Source organism: Mustela lutreola, chromosome 3 (assembly GCF_030435805.1).
Source record: "Mustela lutreola isolate mMusLut2 chromosome 3, mMusLut2.pri, whole genome shotgun sequence".
NCBI classification, from domain to species: domain Eukaryota; kingdom Metazoa; phylum Chordata; class Mammalia; order Carnivora; family Mustelidae; genus Mustela; species Mustela lutreola.
Window position 1 is genome coordinate 184,890,983 of NC_081292.1, and position 12,437 is coordinate 184,903,419.

General features: G+C 42.6%; 1 protein-coding gene across 1 annotated transcript in view; it reads right to left on the reverse strand.

Annotated features, from left to right (window-relative positions):
* The window catches only part of XRCC5 (X-ray repair cross complementing 5), a 90,488-nt gene that overhangs the window by 41,124 nt on the left and 36,927 nt on the right, over positions 1-12,437 (reverse strand). The window contains exons 14-15 of the mRNA XM_059168103.1: positions 8,278-8,474; positions 105-198 (exon numbers count right to left, since the gene is read on the reverse strand). Coding sequence (XP_059024086.1) covers positions 105-198; positions 8,278-8,474 — 291 coding nt within the window. The remainder of the gene's footprint in view (positions 1-104; positions 199-8,277; positions 8,475-12,437) is intronic.

Here is a 12,437-nt window from a genome sequence, read left to right on the forward strand (position 1 = left end):
AAGTAAATTACTAGTGGACGAACAAAAATTGCTGCGATCCTCCTCCTACCCCCAAGTCCCAACCTTCCAGGAAGGCGGAAGCACCCTGGGGAAGTTCTGCTTACACTGGTGACGCTGCCTTCAGCAAGGCTGGAGACGCTAAAGTCAGCCGCCCCTTCCTCAGTCTTCAGTTTTTTAGAAGTGGGTCCCTCTTCATGGCTGGAAAAAAAATAAATGGATTTTTTTCTCTTAAAACAGACTAAGTAATACTAAAACCAGACGTGGTTGACCTGTGAAGTATACATTTATTTTTCAAGGATCAAAAATCAACAGCCCTGCTTAGTTCTTCTTGACAAGGAGCCTGCCCCCCACAGGCCCAGAATTTCTGAAGGCCTGCCGGGAGCAGCCCTGGCTCTGCATCACAGAGCCAGAAAAGTCATAATCAGTAGCCGTAGCACAGGGCCCCCTACAAAGAGGAAGCTACAAGCAAAAGTAAAGGAAATCCGGCATTTCAGGAAGAGACCCATTTGCCCTTCAGATACCATTTGCTAGCTTCTATCTCAGAATCGATAGCTATTAGCTTTCCATGGACATGGATGACCTTTGTTTGGATCTAATACCCCATCTTTTCCACCATGTATGCGACAGCTTTATAAGCTTCTACTCACAGCTGTTAAAACTTACTAGACCATCCCTAATTAAATATGCAAGACCTTGTTCTTAGAGGAGTCCTTAAACTATAAAAAACTACTTTCAAAGAAAGCCTTTTAATTTGTTCTTTTATAAACCTAATTCTGTTTTGGGCAATATGTTAACAGTCCAACAGCATCTGTGTAGTAAGGGAAAGATGATTCCAAGGAACCATATCAAACATCTTGTCTCAAGTAACATGCTGGCTTCTACAGCCTGCCTTAAAGTCAAGAGGAGGACAAATTAATTGCAAAGGAGAAGAAAATCAAATCCAAAGACTCTGCCTATAAGCTCCCTTAAGCTGCTGAACATAGAGATACGAGAATTTTTCTCCCAGACAAATAATCAATCTGGGGTGAAAGCAGCTGTCAAGAAATGGCTGAATGAGAAGGAAAGTTAGCAACCAAGATCTAGTATCTCTAAACGTGGTGTGTTTCTGTTCAAAAGCCCAACCTTCAGAGAATGAGCCTTGAAGAGGTTATCCTAAAAACAAAGAAAAATGAGGCATAAGCTGGCTTATTCAATGATATTTCAATAAAGAATCTCTGTGTGAGAAAAAAGAACTGAAGTAATTATTAGAGCCTCACAAACATGAATTCAAACTTTTATTACTTGACATCTTTCCATTCACCACTTGCCTTTTCCTTTTGAAAAGTAAAGACAGAAAGACAGAGACCAAGAAACATGAAAAGGGGTGAGTGATTCAGAGTAAGAAATAACCACACAAAGCCTGGATGGCAAAAATGGGAGGAAAAATTGCCCAAGCACAAGGAAGCATGAAATTCTGTCAGAACTGGAGTCCTTTTAAAAAAGTCACAGCCATCTCAGTGAACCTTTCCCATTTCTTCCCAAGAGCAATGCAATACTCCTGGATTCAAGTCTCACGTTTTCCACTAACCCTGGACCCTTTAAGTTGCCCTAAAGGTATTGACTGGTATTTTAATTCTTGTATATCTAGAATATCTAGTCTAGCAAGTGACTCCCCTCGCTGGTCTTCAGTTTGCTCCTCAGGAAAACACTATGATGAAAAGTACCATGAGCATATGACTACTCATCAACAGTCTCCAAAAATAAAAATCACCTCATACAGTGCTGTTAAGAAGCATTAAATATATAAAAGCCCTACGCTAAGTTCTGTGAGAACACAAGGTTGAATCGCATGAAGAATTTCTTACACCTTCCAAAATATGGTTCTAGCGATGGAAGGACAGAGACCTATAAACCAATCCTCCAGGACTGGGCAGGTAAAGGCAATACGCAGAAAGTAGTGAAAAATTGAATATGGTTAATCTTCTCAAGACTGAACCATTTAACAGCATTATTAGGAATTTAACATATATTAAATGAATACTGTCTCTCTCTAGTGGGAAAGGGCAATGACTCTCATCCCAAAATTATCTAAAGAAGCCGAACTCCAGGAAGATAGAAATTATCCACGTAAGACCCTAGCAGACATACAAAAGTCAACAGCTGCTGCAATTGGATGTCAGAACCATGGACAATTTACTATTCTTTCTCATTTTATTATTATTGTCTTTTATAAGTATGTATATATTTTGTAATTCATCTATTTGGCCAGACATTTACCTAATAGTTACTATGTGCTGGCCACTATACTAGGCTCTAGATTGTAAATGTGCAAAACATAATGCCCAACCAACACTTTCAGGAAATTCAGCCAAATAAAAGAGATAAAGATACAAACAAGCGATGAACAAACTACTGTGGTAAGCAGCAAGTCCCTCTAAGAGGACGGCCAGTTGCTGTACTGGGCTGGGGCATGAAAGGCAGGCTGGGAAGCAGTGAGAAAGGACAGGAAATAACAGCAGTTCTCCCTTATCCATGGTCTTGCTCTACCGTTTCGGTTACCCGCGGTCAACTACAGTCTAAAAGCAGATGATCCTCCTTATGACTTATGGTCCAAAGGTCAACAGTAGCCTCACGCTACGTCACAATGCCTACATCACTGACCTCACTTCGTCTCATGCAGGCATCTTATCATCTCACAGCATCACAGGAAAGATGAGTCGAGAGGAACCACATTCACAGAACCTTTATTACAGTATATTATTATAACTGTTTTCTTTGATTATGATTGCTGTTGATCTCTTGCTGAGCCTAAGTTATAACTTAAACTTTATTGTAATTATTTAATACATATATAGGAAGAAAACTTAGCAAGGATAGGGTTCAGTACTATACATGGTTTCAGGCATCTGCTGGGGGTCTTGTAACATATCTCCCTGTGGATAAGGAGGGACTGCTGTATCTAAATCATGGACACAGAAACTACAAGGAAAGAAAGTGGATCTCTAGGGAGCTAGACTATGAATAAGTACTTCTCTTGCCACTTAACTAGGTTTTCTCATTTGTGTAACGGAATTTGATCTTAAGTCAATGCTAATGGAAAGCCACTAAAGCAAAGGTTTTTAATCAGGGGTCCAAGGATAGTGACAAGGAATATGTGAATCACCTGAAATTATATGCAAAATTTAGTATATTAGGTCATTTTCCTGGGAGAAAGGGTTCATAGTTGTTTGGTTTTTATTAACATATAATGTATTATTTGTTTCAGGGGTACAGGTCTGTAATTCATCAGTCTTACATAATATACAGCACTCGCCACAACACATACCCTCCCCAATGTCCACCACCCAGCTGCCCCATCCCTCCCACCACCCCCTCCACTCCAACAGAGGGTTCATGGTTTTTATCAGATAATTGAAAGGGTCCATCATATGCACACACATACACACAAAGATTTAAGAATCATTGTGTTGATGTGATCAGATTTGTTTAAAAAAAAAAATTCACTCAGGTCACACGATGGATTGGAAATAGGTAAGACCTGAAACGGAAATCAGTTCAGGTTTTATCTCAGTAAAGCAGGCTAAACTGAGGCCTGTAGAAGGGCACTGGCAGTAGGGGAAGCTAATTAAGAGCTAACTTTTTTTAAACATTAACCACAGGCTAGTCACTACACCAAGCATATTTAAAATACCTCAGTTAAACTTCACAACAACCTTATATAGAGTTAGCTCTCATTACTGACCTTTTACAAATGAACAAACCAAGGTTCAAAAGTGCCTGACCTTGTCTAAAGCACACAGTTAGTAAGGGGGCCCACAAGGGAATTCTGTACTCTAAGCCACTCTCCCGTAGGGCTCTGAAAGGTACCTATTTGTTACCTCAGATAGCGCAGAGCAACTTGTCAATTTTTATCACCGTTGAAGGGAAATGCATCAATTTAGATCCAACGTAGAGTTGGATGACTGCAAAATCAATGCTATTAGCCACTATACGAACCGGAAGCAAAGGAGGAGGTTTGAGGTAAAGCTAACACAACTTGGTAAACCAATTAGACATGAAAAGTAAAGGAAAGGTATTGACTCCCTGAAAATTAAGTGTCGTTCACTGAAACACAGAATAAAGCATGAAGAGGGTTTGAAGGGAGCATGGAAGGAGACAGAAGATGATAAAGTCATTTCTGGACACACTGAACTCGAGGGATCTACAGACACTTCAGATGTCCAGAGCCCAGGATGGAAGTATATGAGAATAGACAGATACTCAGTAGTTTTTGAAAACCTGTACGTGAAGTAACAAAAGGTCTTGGGACATGCATTGCTAAGGCAACATGGCATAATGGCTGGGAAGGTAAGCTCTGGAGTCAGACTGTATGCAAACCCTTTTTCCCAGTATTTAACCTACTGTGATCTTAGGCAAGTTTCTTATCTTCTCGAAGCCTCAGTGTCCTCAGTTTTAAGAGGGACTTAACAAAAGAATCTACTCCCTAAGACGGCCAAGACGGTCCACACAGGTAAGGCAAGTTTACAACACACGTACCTGTGTCCAAGACACGTCAGCTCTTTCTGAGGAGGAGTCCCTACAGGACAGAACATGAACACTTAAGACGCGGCGGGGTGGGGAATGGGGGGGGGGGTGGCAGACCCCAGAGGCATCTTAGAGGAAACCGCAAAGGTTTAGAAAGAAAATTCTGGAGAAGCTAAAGTTAAGGAAGATATAGGAGTCCCAAGGAGGAAAATAACTGACAATGTCAAGTGCTACTAGGAGGTCAGGAAAGGAAAGGACCGCCAGGCTGAAGGAAACTTCACAGTCAGTGTTTTATGGAAGACAGATTGCAGGGAATTGGCTGGGAAAAGCAGCAGTGCAGACTTTTCTTCCAATATGCCTACCTTATACAAGAAAAGAAGATAACGGGCAGCAATCAGAGGGAGAAAATTGAGAGCATGATTGTATTTTGGCTTAGAGGAAACAAATACAATCCCAATGTGTAGAGGCAAAGGAGTTGGTCAGAGGGAAAAGATGAAAATACAGAGAGAGGGAGGAAATCATTAGTGGACTAAGGCATCAGATGAGACAGAAGATGACATCCCAGGACACAGGTGAGAAGGACAGATTTTGGATAGGACAAGGCACACCCTTCCACTGAGACCTGAAAGAAGGAAGTAGGGGTGCCTGGGTGGCTCAGTTGGTTAAGGGTCTGCCTTAGCTCAGGTTATGATCCAAGGGTCCCGGAGTTGAGCCTCCCATTCGGCTCCCTGCTCAGTGGAGGGTCTGCCGCTCCCTCTCTGTCTGTCCCTTTCCCCCACTTGTACGCACACTCACTGTCTCATTCAAATAAATAAAATCTTAAAAAAAAAAAAGAAACAAGGAAAAAAGTAAGTGAAGACAGATGCAGCACAGGTATATTTTTAGAGGAAATGGGCCACAGAATTGACGCATTCTACCTACGGGCCTCTATCTTCCTTATGACATTGTTATCACCATCGGAGTCATCTCGAACATGCCAGGGACATGACAAAGATTTTGTAAATCGTTTCCTCACCAACACTGTATTCTTTCTATGTGTTAGGCACTGTATTGGGTTCTAGCCCTCCAGTAGTCAACAGCATATATTACTCAATTAACCCTCACGACAACTCCATGAGAACTATACCCAGCAACCCTATTTACCCAGGTGGAAACTGAGGCTTAGGGTGGACAAGCAGCTTGCACCAACGGTCACACTGCAGAGCGAGAGGACCAACTCACACTGTCGGACTCTGGAGTCTGAGGTCTCTACCAGTAACCAGGTGAGGCTGGTCACTGAGGGTATGTGGGGAGGATCTTAGGGGACTTGAAAAGAGGAGAAAAGTTTAGATTGTATCTGCACAGAGACAAAAAGAAATCAAGATCACATAGAAGTTAGATGCACAAACAGGATTAGACCTCCAATGTCATAATTCTCACATTCGAGTTCCCTGTCCAAGAGACATTACTGTTTCAAGGGTGTGCAGCAACAGAGAGAGGCAATGCTTTCATATGGTAGGGGTAAAAGTACATTTTGGGACTACATTGTCAGGTGGTGCTCTTACCTTCTTGAAATGAATGAAATCACACCTAATACTCAGGCTTCAATAGGTCCAGCATGAGCAGAAGATCTCAAATATTTGATGTTTTACTGGATAATGATACTATTACAGCTTTGGGTTCTGACTCCTGCCTTCCTTTCAAATAGTTCAAACAGCTTCAGTATCTGTAATTTCATGTTGAAAATATCTCGAGATGAGGCTGTTTTTACGTAGAGAAACTCTCGTAAAGGTAAATCAACCAAAATCAGATCGAGAGTGTCAAAGCTGGAATAAAAACTGGTGATTCCCAGCTCAGGACTCCTGTCTTGGCCGGACACCTCCTCCCAGACATTTGCCCACTCTCCAATCTTAGCCCCTCACCTCTACAATGGAACTATGTACCGTGAATACGGAGGTGCTGAGTAGACACAAAAACATGGCTGTTGTTAGCAATTTTTCCCTGGTAGGGAGACCACCTCTAAAGCTGACTGAAGCCACATCATTAAAATTGAGGGGTTTAAGAACCTTGCAGAAGGGACTGAGTCATTCTTCATAAATACAGGAACGACTCAATAAATATTTGTTAACTGAGTCATTTCTGCAGTTCTTAAAAACCTGAAAGATTTCTGAGAAGAAAGGGCTGAGAACAGGCGTGTGAGTAGGTGTGTGTGAGCGAGATAATTCCCAGGCCCCCAGCCCATAACTTGGTCCTGTCGCAAACCACTACGGGAGGAGAGCACCAGCAGCCCGCGTGCTCTGGCTTCCTCAAACAGTGAGCAGGAGGAACAGAGCTGAAGGTGTCATCACTGTGGGGATCAAATCACAGAACAACAGTCTTCCCGGCCCCTTTGTGGTGTGTTTTTTAACCAGCTAATTTACATTTTAATCAACAAGAGAAGGGAGAAACGGCCCATTTCTTTCCCACAACACCAGAAGGTAATCAAGATCATGAACTGGAGCTTTAATACACAGAGAGAGAACAGCCACACGACTGCAGCGAAACCACAGCAAACCTGTCTCGGGCAGAAAGGGACTCAGAAGTACACAGAGCTGTTTTAAAAGCCCAATCCAGAGGGATACACCAGATGAGAGAAGAAGGAAAAGTGGATTTTTAGTGACAGTCTTCCTGTGTAAAGAGAAAGAAACACCTCTCCAGGATGTGTTAGGAACACACATGATAGAATATACCAATGCCATGATTTTTTATTTTCAGTTCCGACAAAGCCTGGGGTATTAACCTCTATAAAGAGTCACAGATGATGCACAGCTTTCTATTCAACTTGGGAAGTATTTCAATAACTTAATAATTTACAGAACCCTGTGATGGTTTCTGAAATTATTCCGTACTCTTCCAATGGGGTATTTACAAACAATATGCTTTAGTTTGTCAATAAAGTTTTCTTTCTTTGGGAAAGAAATCAAAGAAAAAAAGGGAAAAAATTATGGTCTATAACGGACTCTTAGAATGTAACCTAAAGAAATGAATAGATCATTTTGATTTGGGGAGAAAAGTCACCAATAACTGAACCCACACCTGGCAAAAATCAATGTTATACACCTAAATGATTCTGAATCATCAACTATAACTTCTTATAGTTTTTGTTTTGCTTTGAATGGAAACTGACACAGACTGTAAACAGAATCTGATGAGAGAAAAAACTTTATTCAGCTACTTCAAAGCCTGACCATAGGAAAAGCATTTTGCAGTCCTTAAACTACAAATCCCTTCCTCCTGGCATACCCAGGTACATCACTGATCCGGTATGAGCACAGCTAAAGAGCTAGGTTTTCATCCTCCCTTCCACTTTTCCTCCAAAAGCCTCACTGCTATTCTCGGATGCCAGCCTCCAACTGAAAAACCTTATGACCTTGACTCCTGTCCTCTCATTCCCAGCACCCTACTTTAAAAACAATAAAGGTTAGTCTTAGATGTTCAAAAACTGTTTAGCCTTCCCATTAAACATAAATCACCAAGACTGTGATGCTGATCAAAATATCAACAACCCAGAAGACAGCTCTAAATTCCAGATAGAAAAAAAAAGAAAGAAAGAAAGAAAAAAGAAATTCCAGGTGAATTTGTAAGGGTAATAGATCTACAATGGACAGATAGGAGAAGCGACTACTTTCAATGCAAGGGTCAAACATCAAAAGGTTTCCTCCTTCAAGCACAGGCAACCCTTAATTCTAGAGGTCCTCTAAGACCTGCCCAGTCTCACATGCTCCAGTGTCAAGTGCAACTACATCGAGTACTTACTTGTCTTGGAAAATGTCCTGAGCAGTCACTTGATCCTTTTTCTTGATGGCTTCAGTCAGTGGGAAAACAGTCTTTATTTTAGAGAGTGGAATTTGACATTGAGCTGTCACCTCAGTGGGGGGGTCCAGCATATTCAAAATATGCTGCTGAATTGGGGGCAGACGCTCCCGGGGATGTAAAGCTCTGTGTAGCAGACACTGTGGAAAAGGAAGAAAGGTTTTGAAACACAGATGTAGACATCATACATGACTTCACTGCAATTTTTGATCAGAGCTCCTGCATGTTTAGTTTGCGAGGGCTACAGGATTCCTACCACATGTAAAAGGGAACAAAGACGTGGCCTTGGAAGTACCGGGGTTAGCAGGACACCAGCTCTGAGCCTGGAAGCGACATCAGCTGGAGGCCTCTTAGAGAAAAGGCTCATTTTACAGAAAGAGGCTGCTGTTTCTACCACCTGGATGATAGGCGAGTCTCCCTAAGACCCATCATTCCAGAAGCGTCTAATCCTTCTAGCTCCCCTCAGCAGAATGCTTTCTCCCTTGCATAATCTTAGACGACGATGTGTTGGGGGGGTGAAACGGGGCTCAGGCAGAGCTGCCAAGCTCAGTGAGTCCCAGGAGGAAGTCTGCCGGAGAGACAGAATACTGGTCTGTCCCAAACCCTCCCAGAGTGCCGAGTTTGGGCTCTTCTCCATCCACTTCTGTCCACGTGCTCTCCCATCACTCTTGTCTGGGGACCATCTCCTCTCGTGGGATCCACCGCGATCACCTTCTAACGGGTCTCCCTGAATCCATTTCCACCATCTGTGAAGCCGAAGCGGTCTTAAACCAAGCCCTTCCCACACCTTAAGAAGTGACACACACCGCAGCACCTCCCTCATGTGCCTCCCTCCCTCTCACACCCCAACTAGGCCAGGCTCTTCCTGCTTCACCCCCATGGCAGTGCGGCCCAGCCTTTGGGGCCTTGTTTATCGCTCTCTCTGCCTCATAGGGCTTCCCTAAGATCCCCACGGAGTTGGCCCTTTTTCATCCTTCTATTCTCTGCTCAAATATCGCCTGCTCAGAGAGGCTCAACCTGACACTCTGTGAAGGAGCCCCTCTACTCCCATCCTGCCGCCCAGCTATTTCCTGTGGCCCTGTTTTCTAGTTTGTAAAGCATTTATCATTATCTAAAGTTATCTTATCAGTCTTCTCACTTATTATTTAACCTCCCTTCTTAAAAGCAGAGATCTTGTTTGTCTTGTTAACTGCTGAATGTCAGGTACCCAAAACAGTGGGTGGCAATGATAAGCAGCCAACAGTACCGGTGGAAGAAATAAAGGATTCTTTCCTATTTATGTTGACACAAGTGTCAAGAAGCGGCCCCAAGAACAAGGCTGGGATAGAGTCTAGGGCTGGTTCTGCCCTGCTCCAGTGAGTGGAGACCTGGCGAAACCACTTATACTCAGTCCCTGGTACTGCTTTCTGGCTGTGAATGCTAGCATCTGCCCAGAAAAGCAAATACTATCAAAGGAACACAGGAAGGTAAGCAACAGGAGGAGTACAGGGAGGTAAGCAAAATGAAACTACCAATTCACTGACCTTTTCTTTCCTTTGCTCTACATTCCAAAATTCAGTTGAAGAACAAGACTCCTATTATTCCCACCTTCAAAGATTTAAACATCGGTAATTTTTTCTTTTTTAAAGATTTTATTTATTTATTTGACAGAGAGAAATTACAAGTACACTGAGAGGCAGGCAGAGAGAGAAGGAAGCAGGCTCCCTGCTGAGCAGAGAGCCCGATGCGGGACTCAATCCCAGGACCCTGAGATCATGACCCGAGCCGAAGGCAGCGGCTTAACCCACTGAGCCACCCAGGCGCCCAACATCGGTAATTTTAAAGAAAAAAAACAAAAACAAAAACAAAACTAGAGAGCTGAAAATTTCTTATAATTCAAAATACTGTTTAATATCCCAAGGTATATATGATTCATACTGCCCCACTACAGGTTTTCCTACCCTGTAGAAAATGTAAGCTGACGTATCCATTCTAAAGAACAAAAAACTGCAGCTTAAATAGTAAATATTGTCTAAGTTGACACCCTCTAGAACTTTAATGTGCCACCCCCTCATCCCAATACACCAAACCACACTCTTCCTTCTCCATATTAGATTCATTTGTCTCAGAGTCTGATTCCCATTTTCCTCTTTCCTAATTACTCAACGTTCCCTTGAGCAACAATAACATCAGCTTGTTTAATGTGAAGCAAAAGGAGAAACCAAAGTGATCCCAAACCCTGTGAATCTACCCCCAACCTTCTTGTGCATGATTCTTTTTTTTTTTTTTTAAAGATTTTATTTATTTGTCAGAGAGAGCAAGCGAGAGCGAGCACAGGCAGACAGAGTGGAAGGCAGAGTCAGAGAAAGAAGCAGGCTCCCTGCAGAGCAAGGAGCCCGATGTGGGACTTGATCCCAGGACGCTGGGATCATGACCTGAGCCGAAGGCAGCTGCTTAACCAACTGAGCCACCCAGGCGTCCCTTGTGCATGATTCTTAATTCACAGTGCTCTCCCTCAGGTCATTAAATTATCTACAAAGCTTAGAAAGCCCTCAAGATGTAAGCAGTAATCCAATACCCAACATAACAGACTATTCTGGAAGATTCGGGGATATTCAATTGACATTTCTGGGAAAAGAACTAGGGCAAACAATGGACAAATATCCTACCCAACCTCCCCACCGAACAATATTCCAGATCTTCAGTATGAATTCCAGGCAATTGTTTCAAATAGTGTCATCACCCTACAGGATGTGTTCTAAAGCATCAACCACTCAGGTTTTTTCAAAGGATATGTTTTAGATGAAATTAAGCAAGATACTTATCAAATTCATTCACTCAAAAAACCTCAATTCATTTAAAATTGGAAGTTATGAGGAAGTAACACTTTTTAATAGAGGAGCTGAGATTACAATCTTGAATTTATTTCTCTTTTACAAACTGTTTTTACTTCATGTGATTTTTACAATTTGAAAAAGGAAAAAAATCCACGGGCCACATAGTTAGCTTATAAGCTACCAATATGTTGATTTTACCAACACTGTATCAATGATTTAATAAGAGGCTGGTGTCAGGGTATACTTCCCCTAAAATGTATCTTTCAGCACTTCTTTTCAAAATTCAGAATTAAATTAACCTGTTGTCAACAAACTGACGGTTAACCTCTCCATCCTTCTGCCCCTTACTCCCAGCTCATTTCCTCTCAGCTATGAAATGTTTCATTTATAAAGGGAACGTTCCTGGACCCCACATCCTTGTTAGCTTCCCGTGTCCCCTTTCTCTTTCCCCCGCTCAGTGGAGCCTTCTCCCCCAGCATTGGACTGTGCCACTACTGGTCCCCGGCCCCCTACTCCACTGGCGCCCCCACCCCCCCTGCCCAGGCCCTCAGTCAGCAGGGGCCCTCAAGGTCAGCGAAGGCCCTCAGCATGTGCTCGCCCTCACTTGCCAGTGTGCAGCATCTGACTTGTTCTTTCCTTCTGGACATGCTTCGCTCCCTGTGCTTTCCAAGGCACCAGCTTCTCCCTAGTTCTTTCAACCTCTCTGACTTTTTGTGGGTGGGGGTAGTGATGGTGACAGGAACATTTCGTTTTGTCTTTTAACAACCCTTCTTTTTCTGTCTATCCCTAATTATTTACTCATACATTGGTGTTCAGGACTCCATTCTCTTTTCTTCTCATGCAATATACTGTCCCCAGGGGATCTCATTCACTTCTATTTCTTTTTTTTTTTTAATATAATTTTTTATTTTTTATAAACATATATTTTTATCCCCAGGGGTACAGGTCTGTGAATCACCAGGTTTACACACTTCACAGCACTCACCAAAACACATACCCTCCCCAATGTCCATAATACCACCCCCTTCTCCCAAACCCCCTCCCCCCAGCAACCCTCAGTTTGTTTTGTGAGATTAAGAGTCACTTATGGTTTGTCTCCCTCCCAATCCCATCTTCTTTCATTTATTCTTCTCGTACCCACTTAAGCCCCCATGTTGCATCACCACTTCCTCATATCAGGGAGATCATATGATAGTTGTCTTTCTCCGCTTGACTTATTTCGCTAAGCATGATACCCTCTAGTTCCATCCATGTTGTCGCAAATGGCAAGATTTCATTTCTGTTGAT